This window comes from Artibeus jamaicensis, unplaced genomic scaffold (assembly GCF_021234435.1).
Source record: "Artibeus jamaicensis isolate MK-2021 breed Jamaican fruit bat unplaced genomic scaffold, CSHL_Jam_final contig_471, whole genome shotgun sequence".
NCBI classification, from domain to species: domain Eukaryota; kingdom Metazoa; phylum Chordata; class Mammalia; order Chiroptera; family Phyllostomidae; genus Artibeus; species Artibeus jamaicensis.
The window spans coordinates 226,391-252,957 of NW_026521850.1; the positions used below are offsets into that span (position 1 = coordinate 226,391).

General features: G+C 62.4%; 1 protein-coding gene across 1 annotated transcript in view; it reads right to left on the reverse strand.

The window, feature by feature from the left end:
* The window catches only part of CACNA1B (calcium voltage-gated channel subunit alpha1 B), a 128,364-nt gene that overhangs the window by 32,012 nt on the left and 69,785 nt on the right, over positions 1–26,567 (reverse strand). The window contains exons 21-31 of the mRNA XM_053667845.1: positions 17,386–17,512; positions 16,317–16,446; positions 16,049–16,108; positions 15,145–15,251; positions 13,132–13,228; positions 11,879–12,039; positions 9,884–10,021; positions 9,084–9,285; positions 8,730–8,894; positions 8,411–8,521; positions 8,102–8,185 (exon numbers count right to left, since the gene is read on the reverse strand). Of these exons, the coding sequence (XP_053523820.1) occupies positions 8,102–8,185; positions 8,411–8,521; positions 8,730–8,894; positions 9,084–9,285; positions 9,884–10,021; positions 11,879–12,039; positions 13,132–13,228; positions 15,145–15,251; positions 16,049–16,108; positions 16,317–16,446; positions 17,386–17,512 (1,382 nt within the window). The remainder of the gene's footprint in view (positions 1–8,101; positions 8,186–8,410; positions 8,522–8,729; positions 8,895–9,083; positions 9,286–9,883; positions 10,022–11,878; positions 12,040–13,131; positions 13,229–15,144; positions 15,252–16,048; positions 16,109–16,316; positions 16,447–17,385; positions 17,513–26,567) is intronic.

Consider the following 26,567-nt stretch of genomic DNA (forward strand, 5'->3'; position numbering starts at 1 on the left):
GGCCCTCTGGCCCCGTCCTGCACCTTGTCTGCTACTTCCCTGGGGCGTATGCACCCTCAGGGGCTGACCTCTCGGTTCCCAGCGGTTGGCAGGGCCTCTGCTGGGGAGGGACCTGGGGCTGCACACACACGGCCCAGGAGAGGATGGGTTTGGACAGTGACATAAAATGGGGGGGCTCGACGGGCAGCCGACTGTGGTCCAGGCTACCGAGAAGCAGAAGGGGACCCCCAGTAGGACCCAGGGGTGCGGGCTGCCCACGGCCCCCCACTTGCTCGTGCCGGGGAGGGAGCCCCGAGGGTGCATGACAGCCAGGAGACGCCTCGCCCCACCTGCGGCCCAGGACCCTGAGGACTCTCGACGGGCTGGTCTCCTCAGGAGGATGGCACAGGGCCACTGCGCACGGGGCAGGACGACACAGCCCGTTGAGGGGCAGCCGAGTGCCTGCGGCCAGAAGGTGCTAACAGTCAGCACTTGCTGGCTCTGAGCAGTCTGCTCAGGCAGCAGGCAGACTTCCAGAAGGTTCTGGGGCAGAGCCAACTCTAGAGTGAGAAGGCAGGGGCTTGTCCATCTTGTTAGCTCCCACCCTGGCCCAGGCTTCTTTCCTGGGACCCAGGGGGTACTCAGGAGAGCGGTGGGGGCGGCAGCAGACAGACAGCCCTGGACGGATGGTGAGAGCACACGGACGCTCCGAGTGCAGCGTGAGAGGCGGCGGCTGCATGCAGGGCGGGGCAGCACGACGCAGCCTCCCCAGGGCCGCGCACGGTCTCCTCCGGCCTCGGCCCCACCCCTGGAGGTGGACACAGCTGCCCTGCCCCCCAGAGTCCATGGCTTCTGTAGCACCTGGGAGCAGCTGCACCTACTTCAAAGCCAGGGTCTGGCTTATTGCGCCCGCCCGAGTCGGCAAAGGCCTGGAGAACCACGGGGCGCCTCTTTGCCCCCTCAGGTGGATGGGCCACACAGAGGTCCCCTGCCCGGGTGGGGAGGGGTCACTGAAAATGGGACCTGCCAGCCTGCTGGGCTGTGAAACACCCCACGAGGTGATGGCCTGACTCTAGGCCCCCACAGCCCAGCACGTCACTGCTTCTGGTCAAGGCCACAGCCAAGCGGGGCCCCGAGACCTGAGCAGGTGTGCTGGGGCCAGGTCAGCGATGTGTGGCGGCCCCGCTCCTGCTCGGTCACCCTCATGGGGGCTGACAAGGAAGGAGACTCTGTGCCCGTCACCACACGGGGGGCGCTGAGTGACACGCATCGGAGCCTGGGGAGCGCCAGCTGTCATCTCTCCAAACTGATTTTCCACCCAGCTGGGACGCACTTTCCCAGAAACGTGAACCTATGTCACATGACTCTGCAGATGCTGCCTGGGTGCCGTCCGCCCCCCAGCCCGGCCTCCTCTGGACATTCCTGAAGGACCTGGCAGCGGCCCAAGGTCCCCCCCCCGGCCCCCTAGCTCGGTGCACACACGCTAACCCGAGGCGCCTGGGTGGTGAGCCCCAAGCTCTGCGGCGTCCAGGGACAGGCCCTCCTCCTCCTCCTCAGCCAGGCCTTACATGCCCTCCGGACTCAGGGACACAGGCCACGGTCCCCAGCCCTGGCCCCAGACTGACCCCATATGGGAGGGGCTGCAGGAAGGAGGCCAGGGAGACTTGGTCAGAGGCCGCTGGGCAGAGAGAACCTGGGCGTCCACCAGTGGAGCCGGCAACAGAAACCACGGACTCTGTGGGGAGCAGGCCCAGACTCGTGTTCTGTGAAACCTCCCCCGCTCCGAGCCGACCCCAGCAGGAAAGCCTGCACCAGCTTGGAAGCCCCTGGGGACCGTGCAGGTGGCCGGGGTGAGTGAGGCCAGGCTCTGACCACAGGCCCAGGTGGGCCCGGGCGAGGACTCTCGGGACACAGCCAGGCAGCGCAAGCGAAGCGAGGAGACTGAAGAACCGTTAGGAGACCAACCATTTCCTACGTGTGATGTTTTCATGGATGGATGTTTGAGCGTTATTGACAGATGGGGCGTTCGGGCAGCAGGCGAGACATGCAGACGGAGACAGGTGTTCGCGGTGCGTGGTGGTGGGTGGCGTGAGTCAGCAGGGAGGTGAGGGAGGGTCAGGAACAGAAAACAGAAAACAAGGAGAAAATGAGTCATCAACACAAGCCAAACCGAAACTCTGAATACTTCACTGGAAAACTGCAGCATTTTGGTAAAAACTGGGTATTTCCCTTAAAATGCACCAAAGCAGTGCTTTGGAGTCTGCAGGTTCTGCGGACAGAGGTGCTCATTTGCATTCCTGTTTGCAATGCAAATTCAGAGTGAGGCCCAGGCAGATTTATTTCCAGGCAAAGACGTCAGTGTCGATTTTGAGCTTGGAGGGCTTGCTCCCCGAGCCCCTGCTGGTGCCCGCGGCCCCTGCTTGCTTTCCAGTCGGGGGTGGGGGACCGACACTCATGTTTTTGCCAAAGGAAAAAAAGAGTGCATTCGCCAAGTGATGTATGAAGTGACCACAGATGGGAAGGAGACACCACGAACCCGCAGGATGGCTTCTTTTTGTCTTTCCCTCTGTACAGGGGGAGGGGTGAGGGGGGCTGCACCCCTGTGCCAGCAAGGGCGGTGAGCTTTCCCACCCCCCACCCTCTCAGCCCACCCACCAGCCCTGCGGGACCTCCAGGGGGACGGTGGTCTGAGGCGACCACCAGCCGCCAGGGTTGGGTGTCCAGCCACTGGGCCCCCAGGCACCCACCCCGATCTCCCTGGAGGAGGTCTCCTGTCTGCACCGCGGGTGCCCTGCCTGCCTCTCCTTGGAGGCCCCCCAGCATTACCCCCTTGGCGAGGACGCATACACACAGAAGCCCCCAGAGTGGCATCCATGTGGGTGGGAGCTCAGTGTCTGTGTCCCTTCACTGGGGGCCAATCTTCCTGTGAGGAGCACCAGGAAGGGACGGCCTCTGGGCGAGGACACAGCGCCGCAGGTTGGGGACAAACTTGACTTTTTTTTTTGGAGTAAATGGCAGCTTTCAGCTTTTTTCCTGGATTATTCAGATCATTCAATTGTCAAAGCCCTGAAATGTACCTCATAGAAAAGACTCTGTGAACACAGGGACGTACGCACAGTTAGAAGAAGGGTAACAAGAGAATTCATCACCTGGCTTGGGGAACGACCCGACCATCATCCCGGGGCCCTCGCCGTCCCCCTCTCTCCTGTCCAGGGGGGGCACTGGCCCTTAATTCTCGGGAATGTTGTCTTTCTTTATTGTTTCACCACAAACTCTTAAAATGGGTCTCCTTGCCCGTCCTTCACCTTGGTGCTCGGACTGTGCCGTGAGTGCCTCTGGGACGTGGGCTGCCTGTGCATGGACCACGAACAGAAGCCCCACTACTGCTGTGTGCTCACGCGTGTGCACATCACCACATGCGCAGACACGGTTCCAGCTTGAGGACCGGGGTGCGGCTGCCGGGCTGCAGTCGGCCTGTGTCCAGCAGCGTCCGCACCGGCAGGGGCACAGTTGTGTTTCGCTTTGCCAAACCGGCATCTCCGTGCTGTCTCACTTTGGGTTTCTCTGGATACAGATGAGGCCGAGCATCTCTTCCTGTGCAAACTGGCTGTTTATGTTTTTCTGTAAAATCCCATTCAGACCATTTGCCACCTTCACACTTGGGCGCTGTCTCCTGTTGGCTCAGGGAAGAGCCTGGCACGCTCTGGACACTCCCTGCGGCCACAGCTCCAGAAGCCTGTGCCCTCTGGCCACGCCTCCGTCCCCAAATGCTGGTGCACCTGGAACTCAGCTGTCACCCTTTGCCCCGACCAACCTCACGGCTCTGACACCAACTGCGTGCTCACAGCCCCTGACCTCATCACCAGCCTGGATTCCCCGCCAGGCACCAGGCCCCCGTCCAGCTGCCTGTGGCTGATGCCTTCGGAAGTCAAATCACACACGTGTCCCCCCTGTACCTTCCCATCCCAGGTCACAGTGGTCCATCCTTCCGAGTGCTCAGACCAAAAGGCCGGTCGTTCTTGCCTCAGCTCCACACCCATCCCTGTCCATGGGCAGCTGTGAGCCTGACCACTAGTCGGCCCTGCCCTCTGCCTGGCTCTCGGCAGCTGTGCCGCACTGACCACACCCACACCCACTGCCTGCACCCCCGCCTTTCTCCCGAGACAGTTCCCAGGCTGGGACACGGGGCCCCTTCCCCCAGCAGCACCAACCGGTGGCAGACGCAGCTGGGAAAACAGCCCAGAGACTGGAAAACCCGAACTGACCGACTGCTGAGCCTCGGGCTTAGCATGTCCTCGTGTGGGTCTCCCTGCTCGGCTCCCTCACAGGCCCAGGAGCCTCCCGTCACCATCCCGGGAAGTCACCACCCCGGTGACGCCTAGTGCGACCTCCAGACACCCTGTCAAAGCTCCCTACCCCATGCTCTCCGGTGCCTCCCACAAGGATGAGGCTGGAGAAGGGCGGAGGTGCGGCCTCCGACACACGCCGGCACCGCAGCGCTGCCTGGAAAGGCCAGAATGAAGGGAGGTCATGTCACCTGCTGACCCTTCCTTCTTCCGACCCACAGAAGCTCTTTACTCCGGCCCTTTCTTCCAGTTCAGCACCTTCCTGGTGCTTACAGATCAGTCCGTACCAAGGGCTTAAAGACATTCTCTATTTTCTTCTAAGAGTTTTAAAGGCCTGCTTCTTATACTTCAGCCTTCTCACCCACTTGCAGTAGACTTTTTGGGACCAGTGTGAACTGAGACCCGACGTCTGCGTGTCCCCACGTCGACCACGGATCCCACCCAGCTCGGCCCCTCCCCAGGCGGGCGGCGGCGACTTCCCAGTGGGTCACAGCGCGGCGGGAGCAGCCGCCTGCCACACCCCCCGCAGCACCTTCTCCTTCCTCAGTATCTTGACTCTGGGGGCTTTTGCTCCTTCTTATAAATTTTAGAAGCAGCTCAAGTTCCAAAACAAACAGACAAAATCACTGGTGTTTTGATGGAAATTGCCTTGAACCTGCAGATCCACTGGGGGAAACTGTCGTCTCTCTGAAATGTACACGACTTCCTAATTAATGTAAATAACGCCATCCGTTTCAGTCTCCTTAATCTCTTTCAATAAAGCGTAGTCACTGTCCACGCTGGGTCTGCCGTCTGGGCGCCGCGCGGTTGGCGACCCTGCTGCGTCCCCTCCTCGGCCGCCCGAGACTGGGCACCAGCCCTGGAAGGTGAGTGACGTGCTACCTCAGCGTCTCTGCCACAGGGGTGTTTTCTCTCTTCCTGTCTACTCACCGGACGAGGATTCACGGAACACCCGCGGCGTGGCGGGCGCGATTTCACGCAGGGAGCCTGACAGCCGAGCCCCGGCAGCCCCCTCGGCCTGACCAGGTTCCGGGCACAGCGCCAAGAAGAGCTGCTCACCGCCCTCGCTGTCCCCTTCTGGCTCAGACGGCGCTCCCTCCTCACGCTGCCACTGCAGACAGTGTCTGCGTGGAATTTTCTGGCAACTGCTCTTCGTCCACTTAGTGATTCCTAGGTTGCTAGAGCTTCTTTTTCATCAGGAGTAGAGTCTGCGCTTGGTTGGGTGTCTCCTCTGCAGCCACGACCGACCACACTCGCAGCAACTCCCAGGCAGAGCCCTGCGTCTGGGACGCACCTGCCCTCCCTCCCCGGACGGTGGGCCTGTCCGCCGAGCACATTTCGGAATTCCACGTGTTGGCATGACCAGTGAGCATGGGCCGCCGCCCTCCCTTCCCACTGCGTCTGTTTAAAAGGCTGCGAGCAACAGGGCGCACTCCCCACATTCTGTTCTCTGCGGGAAGCTGTGCAGAACTGGGGGGGGCCGCTCCTCACACCTCAGGGGGAGGGTGCAACAGGAGGTTGCCAACACGGTGAGCAGCGCTGGCAGACGGACGCAGAGCCCCGTGCGGGGCTGTCTGTGGTGGACAGAGACACTGCGGGGGCCCAGTGAGCAGTCCTGCAGACGCCTGCAGTTCGGAAGCAAGCTGTCCCCAGTGAGGGACCACCCTGCTGGCCCGGCAACTGTCTGCCCACGAGACTGTGTGTCTGTGGCACCACCCGCACACAGTGCAGGCGCCACACCCGGGACTGGACGCCAGCAGGACGCAGGGCTCAGTCCGACACCGCCGGCCCACACCTGGCTCCTCTTCCTCACTTACCACCCCCTGCCCCCCGCACCTCCAGTGATACCCCTGCAGACCTGGTTCAGGGAGGGGCTGGTCGGACATGAGGGTGCAGGCCCCACGAGAGTCCATGGCGCAGACAGCAGTGGCCACAGCGTGTGGAGGAGCAAGCTGCCTGGGGTCAGAGTCGGGGGGCCCTGGGCCTGGGGAGGAGGCCTCCAGACCAACCAGAGCAGGTCTGCACACACACAGACGCCAACAAGAGTCTGCAGCCCGGTGCTCCCGGGGCCCACAGAGGACCGGCCTCAAAGGCCCAGGTGAAGGCCCAGCCTGGGTCCAGCAGCTGGGCTCTATCTAGTAAGGCTCAGCGGCTGCAGTCCACGCAGGGCACGCAGCCGCTGCGGGCGGAGGTCCATGAGGACTCTGCGTGGGAGGCTGGGGCCACCGACATGTGCCGCTGGGGTGAGCTGCCTGCACGGGACCCGTCACCCTGCAGAGCCTCAGCCCAGCTCTCGGGTCGGCCTCACGGGGGCCCGGGCTCCGCACAACGGGGACTCTGGGCAGCAGAGGGTGAGCGCAGGGCGGCGGCCACAGGACCCGCTGCACGGCACTCGGGAGGCACAGATAAAATGCTAGCTTGGCGACGTGCCTCCCATCCTTCAGCACAAACCAATGGCTACGTCGGTGCTGGGTGTCTGAGCGGAGACACATGTGGCTCAGGCAGGGAACAGGCCAGGCCTGCAGGTCGCCCCGCCCACGTCCCCGAGGGACCAGGGGACTCTGCCCACCATCCCACATGTTTTGGTGTCAGGACTCCAGAGGTCCTGGCTCGGGGACGGGAACGTGCCGTGTGCAGCGAGTGCGGAGCCTGTCTCCCCGGCTCTCCGGGCCAGACACCCACAGGCAGAGCCCGGCTCCCACACGGCCGCCCTCGGCAGGGTCCCTGGGCCCCTCCACACGCCCCCCGTGACTGCTCTCAACCACGGTGGGACCAGGGTGGCAGCTGCTGGGTGCACAGCAAGCCAGGGGGAGGGCCCAGTCCCCTGCCCAGACGAGTGGGAGCCTGACGCCAGGCCCGGGGACCCCCGAAGGGGCACAGAAGGACAGCAGTGACCGACATCTGCTCACACCAGCCCTCTCCTCCGCGTGGGTGACCGGCCCCACCTGCGGAGGTGACTGAGGTGGACACCATGTGAGGCCTGGGCAGAGCGGACCGGGCCAGGTTGGTACCCAGATGTCCCTGCCCTTGTGAGGCCTCACAAGGGTGACACCTGCTGTCCCTACCCCCCTAGGACTCGGGCTGTGGGAGCCCCTTCCTACTGGTGTCTGAAGACTGAGCCCTTGGGGGACAGAAGTCAGGGCTCCCGGCTCTGAGCTGTGACCCACCCGGGCTCAGCCGCCGGAGCTGCCTCTCCTCCTGGTCCCCCAACCGCCCTGTGCGGTTTTGCTGGAATATTCCTGTGAGCCGCCTTCCCCTCGCCCCCGGGTCTGCTCCCACCGAGACCGAATGAAGATGCGCCGCCGTTGAACCCCACGTCGGGTACTGCACTCAGAGAGCAGGCTTCACGGTTCCGACCCTTTGAAACGTGGCCACTGCAGCCCGTGTCTGTGGCTGAGCGTGACTCACGTGTGTGTGACAAGGGTCACATCTCCAGTCTCGTCTATAAGGTGAAGCTGCAGCAAAACCCTGTGAATTCCCATCAGTTTCAGTTTGCGTGCTCTCGGTGCCGGGTTGTTAGACCCATGCAAATTCGAAGACTCTTGGCCTCCCCAGCCAGCTGTCGCCGTGAGCCGCTGCTGCCAGCCCAGTAGACATTTCGGGAATGTCTTCTCACCCAGAAGGAGCATTTTCTGAGAGGCACCAAGTCCCCAGACTGCACCTGTGGCGGGGAGCCCGCGGCCCAGGCTCCGGGGAGTGCCTGCCGGACAGGGGGGCCGCCCTCCGAGAGGAAACCACTCTGGGGCCCCAGAGGGGGCTCGAGAAATGCTACTTACCGCAATCTCTGTTACTAAAATATCAGTAATACTTCCCAACACAGTCACAAAGTCAAAGACGTTCCAGGCGTCTCGGAAATAGTTCTAGAGAGAAAGAAAAGCACTGAGGGCTCCACCAGGAAGGGTACCCAGAGGGGCCCTGGTCGAGAAGGGGCAAGGGGGCCAAGCGGGGGCAGAGTCGGGAGTGGGCGTCTGCCACACGTGCTCTGGGGCTCAGGGCCCCCCCGCTCCAGGCCAGGAGCCCCCCAAGGCCCCTCTGCAGAGGGCAGCAGGACGAAGGTGGCACAGCCCGGGGGCCCAGCCACATACCAGCACCCCGAAGGCGATGATCTTCAGCACGCACTCCATGGAGAACATGGACGTGAACACCATGTTCAGGCACTTCAGCATCAGCTCGTACTCGTCCGGCGCGTCGTAGAACTGCCCGGAATGGGAGCTGTGGGTCCCGGGCTCCGTGGCCCCAGGTTCCCACGAGGGACGGGGACCACTGTGGCTTCCGTCCGAGCACCTCCCAGCCAAGGACACCCGTCCCCGTGCCTCACGCACTCCCACCGCGGGGGCCGGGGCTGATGGACAGCACGCTGGCCGGGCCAGGCGCCCCGCAGCCCCGCCCCCAGCGAAGACCCACCTTCATCATCAGCACCACGGTGTTGAGGGCGATCATGGCCATGATGAAGTACTCGAAGGGCGGCGAGACCACAAACGTCCACGTCTTGTACTGGAAGCTCTGCTTGCTCTGGGGCATGTGCCGCGTCAGGGGCCTGGCGCTGATGGCGAAGTCGATGCAGGCTCTCTGCTCGGGGAGAGCGGCGCCCGCGGCTCAGCCTCCTCTGGGGGCCCCGCCGCCCCCCAGCTTGCCTGGCTGCGCGGGGTCGGGCCAGCAGGGACGCACACAAAGGCCCCAGCACCCTCCCGACCCCCCAGGGCCTGGCCGAGCCTCGGCAGGTGGCACCCGCCCTGACGAGCGGGACGGAGTGCCCACCTCGTTCTTCTCCAGGCTGCACTCGGACATGACCTTGTCCCCCTGCTCCTGGAACGTGATGATGATCAAGGCCACGAAGATGTTGACGAAGAAGAAGGGGAAGACCACAAAGTACACCACGTAGAAGATGGACAGCTCCATGCGGTACCCGGGGCTCGGGCCCTGCTCCTCGTAGGTGGCGTCCACGGAGTGTTTCAGCACCCTGGGCCGGGGCCGGGCGCCAGGGTCAGGGCAACACGATGCACGGCCCCGAGCACGTCGGGACCGGCACCCGGTGCGGCTCCCATGCCTGAGCCCGCAGACGGCCCTGCCGCACGGGGGCCCGAGCCCCAGGTGCTGTCTCGAGGTGGCCGGGCCACTGCCCACAGGGCCGCAGGCAGGGCTGTAGGAGGCCCTCGGGAGGCAGACTCCACGGGCCCGAGGGCCCATCCGAGGGCTCCACCCCGCCCCAGCCCACCAAGCTCACCCGCCTGCTCCCAGCCCACACACGCGGCCGGTGCCCGTGCTCCAGACTCCCCAGGGCTCAGCAGGGAGCGTCCTGCCCGAGCACCTGTCCTGCCTCCCTGCTGCTCAGTGTGGCTCTGAACTCCAACATCCCCCAGCTACCTGATGGCAGCCCGCGGCCCCTCAGCCTCCGGCAGCTCATAAAGACTTCCAGCTCACCAGGCTGGACTCTGCGGTTGGATGGCCTGAGGGCCAGGAGACAGAGCCTCGGGCACCGTGAACGACCAAAGCCACACAGAGCTGGTGCTGCCCCCCGCCCCCACCCCCCGGCCGGCCTGACGCGGACGGGCACTCACACGGGCCAGCCCTCCCCGGTGGACACCGTGAACAGGGTGAGCAGGGCCCAGAGCACGTTGTCGTAGTGGAAGTCGTACTTCCTCCACTGCCGCGGCTGGGCCTCCACCTCCTCCCGCTCGTAATCCAGGTACTGGCCCCTGGGGAGAGACACAGGGGGCAGAGGTTAGGAGAGGGTCCGGCAAACCCGTGCGCTGATGGTGGAAGGACTTCTGGGAGGTGCTGTGCCCTCAGCGCAGAGAGAAAAGTCTCTCCAACAGGTGGCGCTGGGACGACGAGGTGAGGATGCACAGAGGAGAGACCTGGGCCCCGCAGCCCACACCACACACCAAAACCGACCCCCTGGACAAGCGGCCTGCGTGTGAGAGCTAAACCCCTAACGGTCCTGGAAGAAAGCACGGGCCTCTGGTTTGCAAACGGACCCTTGGATCCGACACCAAGCCCGGGAGCCACAGCAGAGAACCGGACACACAGGACTCTCCCGACAACGCCCGTGTGCCCCCCGGCACGCCCACGGCGCAGGATGGGGCGGGACTGCTGAGGGGCATCGGTCCTGCAACTGTGTCTGCAGCACAGAAAGAACTACCCCAACCCACGCGTTTAAAGCTGGGTCGAGGGCCTGGGTAGACACCTCCCCGGAGATGACAGGACGGCCAGCAGACGGGGGGCAGGACTGCTCACGAGGGGGACGCACGTCAGAACCACAGAGACGCAACCTCGACCCACCAGGACGGCCACCACGGTACTTCGAAAAAGGAAAAGAGCAGGTGCTGGCGAAGACACGGGGACAGCAGGACCCTCTCGGGCTGCTGGGGGGCGCGTGGCACCCCAACCACTTAGGGGGACAGCCTGGCACTGCTGGGCTGACAGAGGGGCCGCCGGGCCGGCCACCCACTCCCCGTGCAGGCGTCCACTCAGGAGTCGCGACAGCCGCCTCTGTCCCCACGAACTGACACCCGTCCACAGGGGGGACAGACTCAGGGACACTCGACCACACGCTCTGCGACATCCGGGACAGAAGGCTGCGGACGCGGACAGAGCCCAGCTCTCCTCACAGCTGCTGAGGGCCGGCGTGGGCTCACTGCGGTTTCAGGGGACGAGAGCATCTCGAATGGACCATGGAGACGGTGCACGTGTCCGGGAATGTTCCAAAACCCACGAATTGCACACTTTCAGTGGATGACTTTGACGAGTTATGTCTTAGTAGCTACTTTTATGAAAAAACAAAGAATCCCGGTCTTTTCATATACACAGTGCTGGGCTGCAGGGGTCTCCATGGACAGAAAGCTCGTCTCCCTCCAGGCCAATTGCCAATCGAAAGGTGAAAGGCAAAAGCACGACTCCTGGGGGGCACGTGAGGGGCCCCGCCCAGCCCCTGGGTGGGTTTCCTAGACAGGACGGGGTCCCGCACGGGAGAAGTGAAAACCAGACCGACCACCGTCGGCGCCTGTCCTGTAAGAGACACAGCCACACCTCTGCCCAAAGAGCCCGACCCGACTCTAGAGGAGGAGGCAGGCGTTGCACCCAGGACAAAGGGCTGCGGCTGGCACGGACACACCAGGGACAGGGCCACGCCAGCAGCCAGTCCGCCTGGGCAAAGGCATCGCCCGGGTGTGACGCCCCGACCCTCCCCAGAAAGGCAGGGAGAAACCAACCCCAGGACCAGTGGGAAACGGCCGTCGCACCCCTTCCACACTGGTGGGCCCGAGTTTTCCTCAGAGACGTGGCAGCCGCTTGGGCGGCTCGCGGGGCCTCACGCAGGAACCACCCATGAGCCCATCGGGCACGGCACGCAAGGACAGCGGGCCCGCCGCTGCCTCACGGACCCGACGGTGGCTGTCCGCTGCTGCAGTGGCGCCGGGCCCAGTGGCTGTGGCCATCCCGTCGGGCACCCTGCTGACCTCAGGGCCAGCCCAGCCCTGCAGGGTCCGCAGAGCCCCCGAGCAGCTCCCCTGTCCCCCCGGACGAGGCTGGTCCCGACCTGGGGGCCCTGGTACCTGCAGTCGCGCTCCAGCTCCTTGGACTCGTCCGTGCAGTAGAAGAACTTGCCCTTGAACAGCTGCACGGCGATGACGGCGAAGATGAACATGAAGAGCATGTACACAATGAGGATGTTGAGCACGTTCTTCAGGGAGTTCACCACGCAGTCGAACACGGCCTGCGGGGCGGGCGCACCCTCAGGACCAGGGCCTCCTGCAGCCCAGGTGCGGCAGGGCCCTTGTGGCCCTGAGCCCCGGGACCACCAGGGTGCCCGCTGTCCTCTCTCCCAGGAGACAGGGCCATCTTGGATGTGACAGTGTGGGCGGGTGTTGCAGGAGAGGTGTCGGGGCAGGTGGGCCACAGAGCAGGGATGGCCCGGGGCCTGGCTGGCCTGAGTCAGGTGGGGCTGACCCAGAGGGGCAGCCGGGAGGACAGGATGCGGCCAGGCCCCCATCCCTGCTCCTGGGCCTCCCAGAGGCCACGCTTGGCTCCCGCCCCGCAGGACACAGGTGGGCCGAACAGTGGAGATGCTGCCGCAGCTCCGTTTGGGCCGCGGGCGGGCCCTGCCCTCTGTGACCGCCACGCCTCCTCTGGCCTCTTCCCCACCTGGGAGCCCCGCTCTCCCGGTCCAACTGACCCAGCCTGGCCCCCGCTTCTCTGAGCCGAGCAGACGCCCTGTCCCACTTCCAGTGCAGAACGGCAGATGCCCAGCCTCCTGCCGAGACACAGCAGCTGCCAGCGCGGCCACAGCCACCGCACAGTGGGCTCTGCGAAATGCCCCTGGGCCATGTTGCCTCTGTCCCCAAGGCCAGCACCCTGAGCCGCCTCAACCCAACTGTAGACACTGTGGGGGGATTAAAGGGCTTCGGGCACAGAGGGCACCTCCCCCAGGGCCGGGCACAAGGGCAGCAGACTCTGAGTGCTGGAGAGCACGCCTCCCTTCACCCGGAACCTCAGCCGCACCCGCCCCGCCCCATGGCAGCGCCTGGGGTCCCGCGGGCCTCCGCCTCCCCTGGCACGGCAGCCAATGAAGCGCGGTCCCTCCTGCGGCTTGGGCCAGAGAGCAGAGGGCCCGCCCCACCCAGCAGCACGGTCTGAGAAAACCCAGCGTGGGGGGACTCAGCTCCGCGCCCCCCACCCCCACAGAAGCCGCAACAGGACAGGGCCAGTTACACGTGCACAGAACATGCATGTGCACGCTCACGCGTGTGTGCATGCCGGAGAGGTGCACAGCCCCCGCACTTCTGGAGCCCCGACGCCAGGCCCTCACCTTGAGCTTAGGCAGCCGCTTGATGGTCTTCAGGGGCCGCAGGACACGCAGGACACGCAGGGACTTGATGGTGTTGATGTCTTTCCCTTTGGAGCCTCTAGAAGGAGAGCCACGCATGCAGACGGCGTCCGTCCCCACGAAGCCCTGGGGCCCCGGCTGCACTCCCCGGGGTCAGAGTGGCCGAGGGCCAGGCCAGTGGCGCGGCAGCGGGGGGACAGGGCAGGGAGTGCAGAGCCCCCTGATGGGAAGAACCTGCTGCCCCAGACACTCCCGCCCCCAATCCAGCTCCTGCCTGAGTGTAGGAGGGAGAGGGAGGCGGGCTGGCGGGAGCCTGCGGGAGTCTGGTCTCCCTGCCTGTCCTCCGTCGGAGCCAGAGGCTCCTCCAAATGACGTCCCACCGCACACCGAGGAGCGGGGGGAGGGTGCAGGAGGCCATCCCCAGAAGCGAGGCCGAGGCCCTGAGGCGTGGGCCAAGGCTGAAGGTTCAGGACTTGAAGCCCCAACACATCTTACCCAGAGACCCCTTCTCCCCAAGTTCAGGGACCTGCACATGGGGAAAGTGGGGTCCCTCTGTCTCCTCAGGCTCCAGCCAAGCTCTGGGGACAGCGAGCTGCAAGGCCCAGGCAGGCTCCATGGGCGCGGGGCCCTCAGGCGACCCAGTCCCACCCCAATGCCCTGGGAGCAGCGGGGCCTCCACAGTCACGTCACGCTGCCCCAGAAACACCCACCTCCCAGGTGGGACTCCCCAGCCTCTGAGCTCCGGTCAGCTTCCTCCATCACTGCAGCATCCTAACACCCTCCCCAAACTCACTCCCCAGCCTCCTGCCGAGCCAGCACGGGGAACAGGGCAGAGGAGGCCTGCCCAGGACGGCGGGCGCCACAGGCCCGCAGGGGAAGGCGGCCCTGCCCTGCTCCCGCGGTGGGGACGGCTCCCTGTGGCAGCAGGCCCTGGGCGGTCGGCGCTCCCAAGGGCCAGTGGCTGCGCCGCCCCGCACCAGCCCAGCTCCTGCTCTCGCTCTGAGGCCGCCTGGCTCCACCTCGCCTATGCCCTCACTTCACTCCAAGTCACCAACCCTGGCCAAGGTGGCACCTCCTTCTCAGGGAAAGAGGGCAGGTGAGTCCTTGGGGGAGAGGCTGGGCATTGCCGGGAGGCAGTCATCCAGGGAAAAGAGGAAAGAAGCCGCGTGTCTGGGAGCAGACACGGGAAGATGCGTCTGGTGTCCATGTCTGCTCACACGCCAGCTGTCCACCCAGAACCGCCCACAGGCCCTCGTGCCCTGCCTCCAGACTCGTGCGGACAGCCTGCTCCCCACACCTCACCAGGGACTGCCCCCCATGAGGTGGGGACGCGGGGGTGCCTGGGGACATGGCTCCGGCAACATGCGGCCCGGAAGGCGGAGGTGGATGAGCGGAGATGAGGTGACGCAAGGGCCCCGAGGGGCAGCTGTGATGTGGGCAGTGTGGGTGGGAGGAGGGAGGCATTACCCCGTGAAGCTCCTACCAAGAGTCCAGCAACGGGAGACAAAGAGAAGAGAGTCAGTGAGGGGCCTGGCCAGGGGCAGAGAGGATGGAGCCCCGCCCTTCGGCACCTGCGTCGCCTGGGCACCCTGACCTCTGCGGGCGACCCTCGCCCCACCCAGGCCTCGGCACCGGCCTCAGCCCCCCTCCACACGGGCCCAGCACAGCGGGAAACCAGAGAACGCAGCCTAGAGCCCCGAGGCAGGCGGCGCCCCCCCAGCACCCGCAGCCCTGGCTGCTGAAGGCGGGCGGGGAACTCTGCCGACACCAGGGGGTGAACAAGCCAGAGACCCGCCGGCCCCACTTCAGAGCCAGGGACTGTATCAGGGCCCCGCAGGGCTTGGGCCCCCCCCACCACAGAGCCCAGGCCCAAGCGGACGGGGACGGAGCGACAGATGCCCTGGAGGCCAGCGTCCCCGTCCAGTGCCCTGGATGCCCTGGTGCCCCAACCCTGTCACACCCGGGGGCGGGCCCGGGGCAGAGGCGTGCACTTACGAGAAGGCGAAGGCCACCAGGGCCCCACTGACCACGATGAAGTCCAGGATGTTCCACAGGTCCCGGAAGTAGGCCCCCGGGTGCAGCAGCAGCCCCAGATCGATCATCTTGGGGAGAAGCACAGTTTGGGGGTTTCTCAGGGTTTCTCAGAAGGAAGGGCAGAGCCACAGCCCAGAGTCGGTGGTTCAGAGGGGAGGGTGCCGGGTGGGGCGACACCCTCCTGGGGGAGGGGCCCCAGCCCAGGCCACTGAGGGCCTTCGGAGCTCACTGACATTGACCCCAAACATCCCTGCGTGGTCCTGGCTGAGACTTGGCACGGGCCCTGCTGCAAGAACTGGGTCTACCCCTCCGACGGCATGACCGCTGGCCAGCACCTTCCTGTCTCTAAGCTGCGACTTACTCATCTGTGGATGGAACACCAGCACCTCCCCCAGGTGAGTGGGGACAGAGAAGAGACAGAGGTGTACACAGGGGCAAAGCCGCCCCGAGTTGCACACGCTGCCCACACTGAGCTGCCCTGTGCTGGGGACGGACAGGTGTGCACTGACCCGCACAGAACGCATGCCCGTGTACACACACCTGTGCACACACCGGCCACTCATGAGACACTGACTGACGTGCCCGTCAACGCTCAGCACGGAAAGTGGGCTCGCGGTGGAATGCGCTCTCCACGGCCCGCAGACCCCAGGCCCCCGCACGGGCGTCGGCGGCACCGCTCACCGAGCAGGGCCTGGTCAGGAGCGTGCGTGACTCTGCCAAGGCTGATGGACGCTGTGCTGAGTCCTCAGTGAACGACAGCCTCTCGTGTCCCGTGCATGCACGTGTGAGGGGCACACCTACCACACGCCTTCAGGGAGACTCCGTGAGAGAGGGTGACGGGGGCAGGGGCTCCCAGGTCACTCACCTTTATCACCATCTCGAAGGTGAACACGCCTGTGAAAATGTAGTCCAGGTACTTCAGGACCTGCAACCGAAAGGAGGGTGATTCTTGCAGGGGCCTGATGCCGGAGCCGGGGCCGTTTCGGGAGCTCCGGGTCCCTGCAGACCCCAGGGCGGACGGCCCAGCAGCCAGGGGACCTCAGCCACAGCCCCGGCTCCCACACCGGGCATGTCCGTGATGTGGGGCTGGACCCTGGCACCACCCGCCTTCCGTGGCCGACAGCGGCACCCACGTTGTTCCTGGGCGAGTCTGTCCGCACAGGGTCCTCAGCGGCCAAGGCGATGCTGCTCAGGGCGATGACCACGAGGATGACCATCTCGAAGTACCGCATGGTCACGATGTAATGGCAGAAGCGGCGAAGCCTGGGGGACAACGCACGGCTCACCCGGGGCCGACGGACAGGCTGGCTGGGCCCTTCCTCGGTCCCGCTGCTCAGACTCTCCCACAAGAAGCTGGGCTCCCAGTGTCGGGAGGTGGCGGCAGGTGACGGACGGAGGGTGACAGTCCCGAGAGGGTGTCCCCGGAGGAGCGATGGGACAGCAGCAGCACCCAGGGCAGGGCCGGCGGACACCGTGCGCAGGGGCAGACCGGGCCCCGTGGAGCCCAGCAGGGCCGCGCGTCCCGGCCACTGGGCACAGGGCGGGACAGCAGCACATGTGCGATGCAAGCTGACGGCAGACGCTCAGATGCTGACGCGCAACGTGACCCGGCAGAGGACGGTGGCAGGGGGTCAGGGAAGGCCCCTCTGCCAGGACGGCGAGGCCGCACCCGGACGAGGAGAAGGAAGCGGTGCGAGCGACGCGGGCCCCCCGCCCTGCGTGGTCCCAACGCGCCCGGTTCGCCCTCTGCAGCCGGCCCCCCAGCCCGCGACCCTTCCTGCCGCTGACCACTCCTGCCCCCAAGCTCCTTCCATCTGAAAGGACCACCTACACCCACCTGCTTCCCTCCCCCTTGGCGGGGTCACCACCCCGACCACTGCCCCCGCCCTGCCGTCCACGCCCCGGCCACGTCAGGCCCGCTGGCCCCTGCTGGCCCCTGCTGGCCGCTGCTGGCCGCTCTCCTAACGGAAGTGGCAGGTGCACCCTGTGCTGTGTCCACTGCCCCCGGCCGCACGCCTCCCCTGCTCAGTGGGCCCCCGGCTCCCAGACACTGGTGGGGCCGACGAAGGGTGTGCGTGAGGAGTGAGTGGGAGACGCGTGGCACTGTGACGGGTGAACAGAGGACACACGGATGATGAGTGTGTGTGACATGCCTGGCCCACGGGCTGTGGACGGGTGGCGTGGGCAGGGAAGGAGACTCACAGGTTGGTGGGGCTCAGGCAGAACATGGAGCTGTACGGGACGATGGGCCGGGGGCCGCTCCTCAGCGCGTCGTCGGCTTCCGCCTCCTTCTTCCCCTCCGCCTGGCTCTCCAGGTCCACGGTGCCGCCTGCGAGGACACAGACTGCCACGTTGGGGGTGTGGCGCACGCACAGGCCACACTGCACAGGCCGCACAGACGCTGTCCCAGCTCTAACCCTAGTGGGCGGGCGGCAGGGAGGGGCCCTGTTCGAGGACCTGCCCCAAAAGGGGTGAGGCTGGGAGGCAGCTTCGCATGACTCCCTCCAACTACGGCCAGAAGCAGCCCTGGGGACCCTCGGAGACCCCTCTGTGTGTCACGTGTCACCAGCGTGGGGCCCCCTGGCCATGGACACCTCTGCCTCCACCGGGACCCCTCGGCCGCTTGGACCAGGGCAGGTGGGGGGTCCTGTCCCCGCCTTGTTCTGGGTCAGGCTCGCCCTGGAGAAGAGACGCCCTGTGGTTCCTCTGCCAGGACCCAGTCGCCCTGGACCACAGACACCCTGTGGGACCCGGTGGTCCTTCGAATTTGTGCCCGGGAGGTCGGAGGACGCCGGCTGGGAGGGTGCCGGCCGCAGACACGCCCTGCGCACACTCCTCACACGCTCCCTCGCTCACTGTCCTGGGCCAGCCTGACTCCGCCCCGCTGCAGCCAGCTTCCCACAGATCGGACTCCCCAGGGCTAAACTGGCCGTGGCTTTGGTTTTTTTCAGGCAGAGACGGTTCTCTGTGCACAGCATTTTCTCACAGCAGTCTTCTGTTTTATCGACGCTAACGTGCGTTTCCACTCTCGCAGGTGACATTGTTCCCAAGCGCTCAGAAAGGCCGGGGACAGCCAGTGTGGGGACTGGGAGCCTTTTGTGTCCCACTGCCCCTTCTTGCAAGAGATGTAGAGGCAACAAGGACATTACAGGACCACACAGGGCTCTTGCCCTGGCTCCAGGCCCCTGGCCCAGCAGCGGCCCCTCCGTGGTCCTGCGGGGCTGGGCTGGCCGAGGAAGATGCCCAAGCCTGGGCCGCACTTCTGCACCAGCACCAGCTCCCCTGCCCGGGGGGGCGGGAATCAGACAATCTCACGACGTGAAGTCACAGCCCGCAAAGCGTCTGTCCACTGATTCCACCTGGAAGACACCTCACCTGAGGAGGTCAGGCGCGCACACGGAACCCGTGCTCACCAAGGTGGCACCGTTAGCTCTGTCACAATGACCCAACGCTGTGATATCGGAGACGGCACACAGGACCCGTGTGAAGCTCTGTGTTAGACACGCCTGTGGGCAGTGCCAGTGAAGAAAGGAGAGGCTTACGACGCGGCTGAAGAGATGCTGGGAGACTGGACAAGCACATCTGTGTCCCAGACAGGCTCGCCCATGACAAGGAGCAGCACGGGGACAGAAGCAGCACCAACATGACTGCCGTGGTGGCCGCTGTGACAGTAATTTTAGTCCCTTTTGTAACAGAGTGCAGCCAAGAGGGGGGCCCCAAATAGGGACTTGGAATGGGCTCCAGAGCTCAAGGTGTCCAGGAAATATTGGAGAGATATACAGGACATACGTATATCTATGTCCTCCCCCTCCCCCCACAGGTGTGAGTTGGGGGGAGGGACACGTGGGGCAGGAACACACAGGGCTGTTTTGCACAGCCACGGCTTTGCCGCTGTTCCGTGGCAGGGTCATTGGACGTACCCATAGCCTTTGGCTGGCTGCATAGATGTTACATAGCTGTGGCCATGCCTTGAGCCGGGGGATGGAAGTGATTTGCACCCAAGATGTAACTGGGGAGCAGGTCCCCCGAGTTACAGCGCCTGCGTGAGAGCTTGGAGAGGACTGGCTCCATGACAGGGGGCCACACCTGCCCAGACCCACGATGGCAGCCCAGTAAACTGGGGATAATACAGGAATGCTGGCAGGCGTAATGACAGTAGGAGGAGTCGGAAATGGGGGTACAGAGGAAGGCTGGCGTGGGGATTTAAACCCAGATGCAGCAGCCATGTGAGGAGGGAACCACGCGGCATTGGCCAGAGTGGGGACCCCCGCAGACATGTGAGGGTGAATCCCCAGGCGGCAGGAGAGGGTCATGCAGCTTTAGCAGAGAGTCGCCACCAGGCTGTGGCAGAGTAAAGACCCCTTCACAGCTTTGCCAAGGAGAACCACGCGGCTTGATCCTGGCTGACGACACAGCTGATGGTGCCAGGAGCCTGAATCTACTTCTTTCCTGAGATGTGGTGCCCAGATTAGGGCAGAGGGAGCAGGGAGGACTGTGTGTGTCTGTGGGTGCCCTAAAGGACTGTGATGTTTTAATGAAGACGGTAGGTCACTACTGTAAGTCTGTATAGCTTTAAATAAACATTTCCTTTCCTTTTCACAAATCTCTGGCACTGAGAGACATCTTTCCTCTGGCGGTGGACAATTCGAACCTGGGGGGTCCTTTCGGTCATAGTGTACCATTACCCCCAGACCCTGTGCTGTAACAGTTCCACTATAGCTTTAACAACCAAAAGTTTTCTGATGATACTCACACCTTACCTTTAACTTAAGAATTTTGGACTTCTGGCCAAGATGGAGGTGTAGGTAGCCACACTGTGCCTCCTCGTACAACCAAAAGAAGAACAACAACAACAACTTAGAAACAAAAAAACAATCAGAACTGACAGAAAATTGAACTGTACGGAAGCCCAACAACCAAAGAGCAAAAGTAGACTCGTTCATCCAGAGGGGTAGGCGGGCAGAGTCGGAGGCCAGGCGGAGAAGGGTCGTAGCGACAAAAAAGTGGTGGCTGGCGGACCCAGCAAGGCAGCAGACTGTGGAGGGGTTTACAGAACTGGGCGGTCCCACACTCACGCACAGTTAAACCAGGAGAGACTGGGGAGCGAGACAGACCGCGCGACCCAGGGCCCCGGCTGGGAAATAAAGTCTCAAAACACCAACTGAAAACACCTGTGGGGCTTGAGGTGCCAGGACAGACTCCCAGCCTCACAGGAGAGTTCACTGGGAGACCCACAGGGTCCTAGAACAAACACAAGCCCACCCACACGAAATCAGCCTCAGAAGGGCCCAGTTTGCTTCTGGGAAGCGGCAGAAGTGACCAAAATCCGACAGAGCAAAGCAAGTGCCACTGTTCCCTCTTGGACCCCTCCCCCACATACAGTGTGGCAACGCAGCAACTGGGTTGCCCCACCTGGGCTAACACCGAAAGCTCTGCCCCTCACTACACAACAAGTGCATCAAAACAAAAAAAATGGCCCAAACAAAAGAACAGATCAAAGCTCCAGAAAAAATACAACTAAGTGACCAAGAGATAGCCAACCTATCAGATGCACAGTTTAAAGCACTGGTGATCAGGATGCTCACAGAATTGGTTGAATTTGGTTGCAAATTAGATGAAAAAATGAAGGCAACACTAAGTAAATGAAGAAAAATGCACAGGGAACCAATACTGATGGGGAGGAAACTGGGACTCAAATCAACAGTGTGGACCAGAAGGAAGAAATAACCAAACAGAAAAGAACGAAGAAACAAGAATTCAAAGGAATGAGAAGAGGCTTAGGAACTTCCAGGACATCTTTAAACATTCCAACATCCAAATTATAGGGGTACCAGAAGGGGAAGAGGAACAGCCACCAGTGGAAAACTTATTTGAACAAATAATAAAGGAGAATTTCCCCAATCTGGCAAAGGAAATAGACTTCCAGGAAATCCAGGAAGCTTAGAGAGTTCCAAAGAAGTTGGACCCAAGGAGGAACACACCAAAGCACACCATCATTACATTACTGAAGATTAAAGATAAGGAGAGACTCTTAAAAGCAAGACAAGAGGGGAGAGTTACCTACAAAGGAGTGCCCATGAGACTCTCAACTGATTTCTCAAAAGAGACCTTGCAGGCACAGGTAAAAGGGGCTGGAGAGAAGTATTCCAAGTCATGAAAGGCAGGACCTACATCCAAGATTGCTCTATCCAGCAAAACTTTCATTTAGAATGGAAGGGCAGGTAAAGTGCTTCTCCGATAAGGCCAAGTTCAAGGAGTTCATCATCACCAAGCCCTTATTTTATGAAATGTCAAAGGGACTTACCTAAGAAAAAGATGATAAAAAACATGTATAGTAAAATGACAGTAAACTCACAGTTATTAACAACCACACCAAAAACAAAAACAAACTAAGCAAACAACTAGAACAGGAACAGAACCACAGAAGTGGAGATCACACGGAGGGTTAGCAACAGGGGAGTGGGAGGAGGAGAAGGGGGGTAAAAAGGTACAGAGAACAAGTAGCATAGACGGTAGGTAGAAAATAGACAGGGGAGGGCAAGAATAGTATAGAAAATGTAGAAGCCAAAGAACTTATATGCATGACCCATGGACATGAACTAAAGGGGGGAATGTGGGTGGGAGGGGGTGTGCAGGGTGGAGGGGAGTGAAGGGGGAAATAGGGCAACTGTAATAGCATAATAAATAATATATATATATACATTTTTTAACCATTACTTTAAAAAAATATTTTATTTATTTATCTTTACAGGGGATGGGAAGGAGAGAGGGAGAGAAATATCAATGTATGGTCACCTCTCATGCGTCCCCTGCTGGGACCTGGCCCGCAACCCAGGCATGTGCCCTGACTGGGAATCGAACTGCGATCCTCTGGTTCATAGGCCCATGCTCAATACACTGAGCTACACCAGCCAGGGCTAAAATCTTTTTTTTTAAAGAAGACTTTTACTATTTTTACTACTATTTTAGTTCTCAGCTGAGGATAAGTTTATTGATTTTAGAGAGAGAGAGAAACATAAAAAAAAAAAAGCTTTCGGCTTTCGGCTCAGAGGAGGCGAGGGTGCAACTTTCTTCGGTTCTTCGGTCGTCCCGAACCCGGGTTCATCCGACGCCAGCGCCTCCACTGTGCCGCCAAAGTTCGACCCCAACGAGACCAAAGTCACCGACCTGAGGTGCACCGGGGGGAAGTCGGTGCCGCGTCTGCCCTGGCCCCCAAGATCGGCCCCCTGGGCCGGTCTCCAGAAAAGGTTGGTGACGACATCGCCAAAGCAACCGGTGACTGGAAGGGTCTGAGGACGACAGTGGAACTGACCGTTCAGAACAGACAGGCCCAGGGGGAGGTGGTGCCTCTGCCTCTGCCCTGGTCGTCGACGCCCTCAAGGAACCACCAAGAGACAGAAAGAAGCAGAAAAACATCCAGCACAGTGGAAACATCCGCTTTGATGAGCTCGCCAGCATCGCCCGACAGATGCGGCTCCGATCTCTGGCTCGAGAACACTCTGGAACCGCTAAAGAGGTCCTGGAGACGGCCCAGGCTGTGGGCTGACATCATAGATGACGTCCACAGAGGTGCAGAGGAGTGCCTGGCTCGCTAAGAACTACAAAGGAAAATATCTCAGTTGAAGACCACTTAACAATCAAAGAAAAGAAAAGAAAGAAAGAGAGAAAGAAAGATCGATCAGCTGACTTCTGTGCACACCCTGACCCGGGACTGAACCCACGATGTTTCTGTGAGCTGGGCGACGCTCCACCTGACCAAGCCGCCTGGCCAGGGCCAGGATTTTACTATTTTAAAACCACGGCTTCTTAGACTCCTGCACAAGAACCATAAGGCAAACCCAAGGACGAGTAAACGGGGGAAAGAACCACGTGGACTCGCTGAGCTCTGAGGCACAGACGAGGAGGCAGGGAGCCCCAGCCGGGGCGGGGACACGTCCGGGCCAGACTGGCAGCAAGTGCGAGGGGCGGGGGCAGAAGGGGCAGAAGGTGGGAGGAGCACAGGCACAGTTGGTGGTGACGGTCAGGCTACTGGAGAGGAGGAGGGACGTGGCAGCAGGCGTTAGGTCACTGAGGAGACACTGGGCAGGACAGCGACAGAGGCCGCCACGGAGGAGCAGCCGCGAGGCCGACCTGGTTCTGGTGCTGGGCTCCCGGGCACGGCTCTCACGGGCGAACCTAGACGCAGGCTTTCGGAGGGGGCGCCCCGGGGGACGTGGCCTAGCGTGCTGGCAGGGGACCCGAGCCGGGGCTGGCCGCAAGGCGGGAGACGGGGTGAGGCTGCACGTCCGCCCGCTCCCTCTGCGGGGCTCCGGCCGGTCCGGACGTGGTGCCGGAGCCCTGAAAGGCCACCTCTGAGCCGAGGGCCGGCTCCCACGAGGAGCTGAAGGCCAGGAGGCCGCAAGGCCGGCGCGGAGTGGGGCCGCAGGGAGCGAGGACGCTGGCGGTCCCCTCGGAGGAAAGGCCTATTCCAGGTCCGGGCAGGGAAGGGACGTGAGGACCCGGGGCGTGTCCTCGCTGACGAAAACCGTGTGGCTGTCAGAGACCTGCAGGGGCAGGTGAGGTCCCAAAGGCCGGCCTGCGGGGGCTCCCACTGGCCACCAAGGGGGCAATTTAAGCACCAAGAGTGACAGCGAGTTCACAGGAATGAACACAGCAAAAACGTTACGACCCGAAGACTCACAATGCTCCCCTCAGTCCCCCAGGCTCACGACTCACGACTGTGGAAACTTAAGCACAAGCACAGAGTTGAGCTTGTTTCTCGCCTAAACACAACTGCAAACTATTTCGGAAGAAAGTCCTTCCTTACAGAAGAAGGCGAGATCGTAAAAAACCCCACTGTGACTCCGGATAACATCTGGGTGACAGACACTGGTGAGCACTGAACCACGGGGGGACAGTGGGCGACGCCGTGCACGGAGGACACCGCGCGGCCTGATCCACCTCAGCGTCGCCACAAGGGGGCCGGACCTGGTGGCCCGAGGGAGGGTGGCAGGGACTGGACGCCGCTGCCCGGGGAGGGTCCGCAACGGCATCGCCGGCTTCCTGTCAAGTGTCTGGCTCTGTGCCCGATGCGCGGGGGTGGTGTGGCCTCCCGGGGACGTGTGACGCCGTCAGGAGGCCACCGACAGGGCTACTGGCACCCACGGGCCTGCCTTCGACCTAACGACGCGCCCAGAGGGGACACTGAGGGCAGAGGAGGCAGGAAAGGACACCGAACGCGGACCCTGGGGGATTCCACGGGCCAGACCCCGGTGCCGACACACACGGCATGGGCCCCACGAGCTGGCGGTTTCTGGAGGGCGGGCGACAGAAACCGATGGCCCATCACACTCGTTCCTACTCCCGAGGTTTCAACTCCCCACTGTGAGGAGGGTGCACGAGCCGCCACGCGGGGCAGGCAGGGCGGGCGGCAGGCGTGGAGGAGGCGTGTGCGGACGGGCACGAGTCAGAATGCCAAGCAAAGGGAACCCGCTTTCCCCCAAAATAAAGATTTTCCAGGAAAATCGGGAGAATTCGCCACTGTCAAATCTCACTAAAACAAACTGGAAGAAATGTTCTTCCTGAAGAAGTAGAAGAAGAGGATGGTATCAAATGCAAGGAGAGATGCACTACAATAATGAAATCAATGGGAAAAACGGTTTGGAAGAAAGCAATTTAAAAAAACCACACATACAGAGCCCTGGCTGGTGTGGCTCACTGGACTGAGCACCGGCCTGCGAACCAGGGGGTCGCCGGCTCGATTCCCAGTTCGGGGCACACGCCTGGGTTGCAGGCCGGGTCCCCCGTGTGGGGCGCATGAGGGCAACCGCGCACTGATGTTTCCTTCCCTCTCTTTCTCCTTCCTTCCCCTCTAAAAATAAATACATATAATACTTTTTTAAAAACTTCTAACATTTGAAAATTCAAAATCATACTTACGAACAACTCATGGATCACACAGAAAATCGCAACAAAAGTTGGCAAAAGATGTAACATTAAAAGCGCGATGCCACCCACACTGACCCCAGGAGCCCGGAGCACAGCACGGACGTGGAACAGCCTGGAGACTCCGCCTGGGGGACCAGACGCCTCCTGGTAAGTGGGGGAGAGAGGGACCGAGGAGACCACAAAGTGACACGTCAACCAGAAGTGCCTAGGGGAGACACAGAGCTCCAACAGAGGAGACCAAGAAGGCCAGAGGCTGAGGGGGAGCCTGTTCGAAGTGCCGGCCCTGCAGGGGCAGCGGGCTCCGCGGGAAGGAAGGGGAGGGAGCGAGAGACGTGGCCGAGGCTGTGAGTTCTCACCCAGCGGAAGCCGCGGGAGGAGGCCGGCGCCCCGCTCGCCTCCCCACACGCCCTACACAAACCACTCACGGCCCACACCTCACAGCATCTGGTGACAGAGCCGCAGACGTGAGTGCACGGGCAGGTGGGGACTCAAAGCTGGGGGGGGGGCCCACCCTGGGCCGAGAAATGCCGAGCAGCAGAGTGAGACCCGGTTGGTGGGAGCGCAGCCCCGGGGGGGCCGCCGCTGCCTCTGAGGGGCCAAGGGACAGCTGAGCGGAGAGGCGCCCTCGGGGGCTGAGTGACCAGTGAAGCAAGGGAGAGAGGGTGGAGGCCCGGGGCCCCCCAGAGACAGGGTGGCCCCCCAGACCGACGCCCCCCAGGCCTGCCAGGCGGGGCGGCCGGGTTTCACCCTGCTCACCGAAGAGCAGCTGCCGGACTGGCTGCGAGTCGGCCGCCCGAACCCTCCCCACACCCTACACTGTCCGCGTCACCGCAGGCGCAGGGAGACGCGACACGGTCCTTGTCACCAGACAGTGGGGCCAGCGTCCACGTGCACCCTTCCCCGTGAGAAAACGGAACGTAAGGAGGAAAACCCGTCAGGTGATGACCACACCCCACGAAGACCCAGCGCACAGGAGCACGCACGCGGCGTCCCCACCGGACGCGAACACCATCGAGCAAGCGATTCCTGCTGGGGAAAAGCGCCTCGACCAGACCCCAGAGCTCAAAACGACCGCGCGTGGACAGCCAGGAGGTGTGAGACGGGCGCCGGCCACATCGCAAGGGGCCGATAGGAAATGGGTGGGACTGAGGCAGAGCAAGGGAGACAGAGAAGGACGCGGAGGAGCCACGAGAAAGGAGCAGAGAGGAAGTCGAACACCAGGCCGCAGGGCAGAGCCCACCTCCAGCACCGCGTGTGTGAAAAGCAAACACAAGACAATGTAGCGGAACTAACATTTACAACTGGAATCCCAGAAATTCCTCCTGAAATGCAATCACACCCACCGATTTATTTATATTTATTTATTTTTAGAGAGAGAGAGAGGAAGGGAGGGAGAAGGGGAGAGAAACATCACTGTGTGGTTGCCTCTCACGTGGCCCCCACTGGGGGACCTGGCC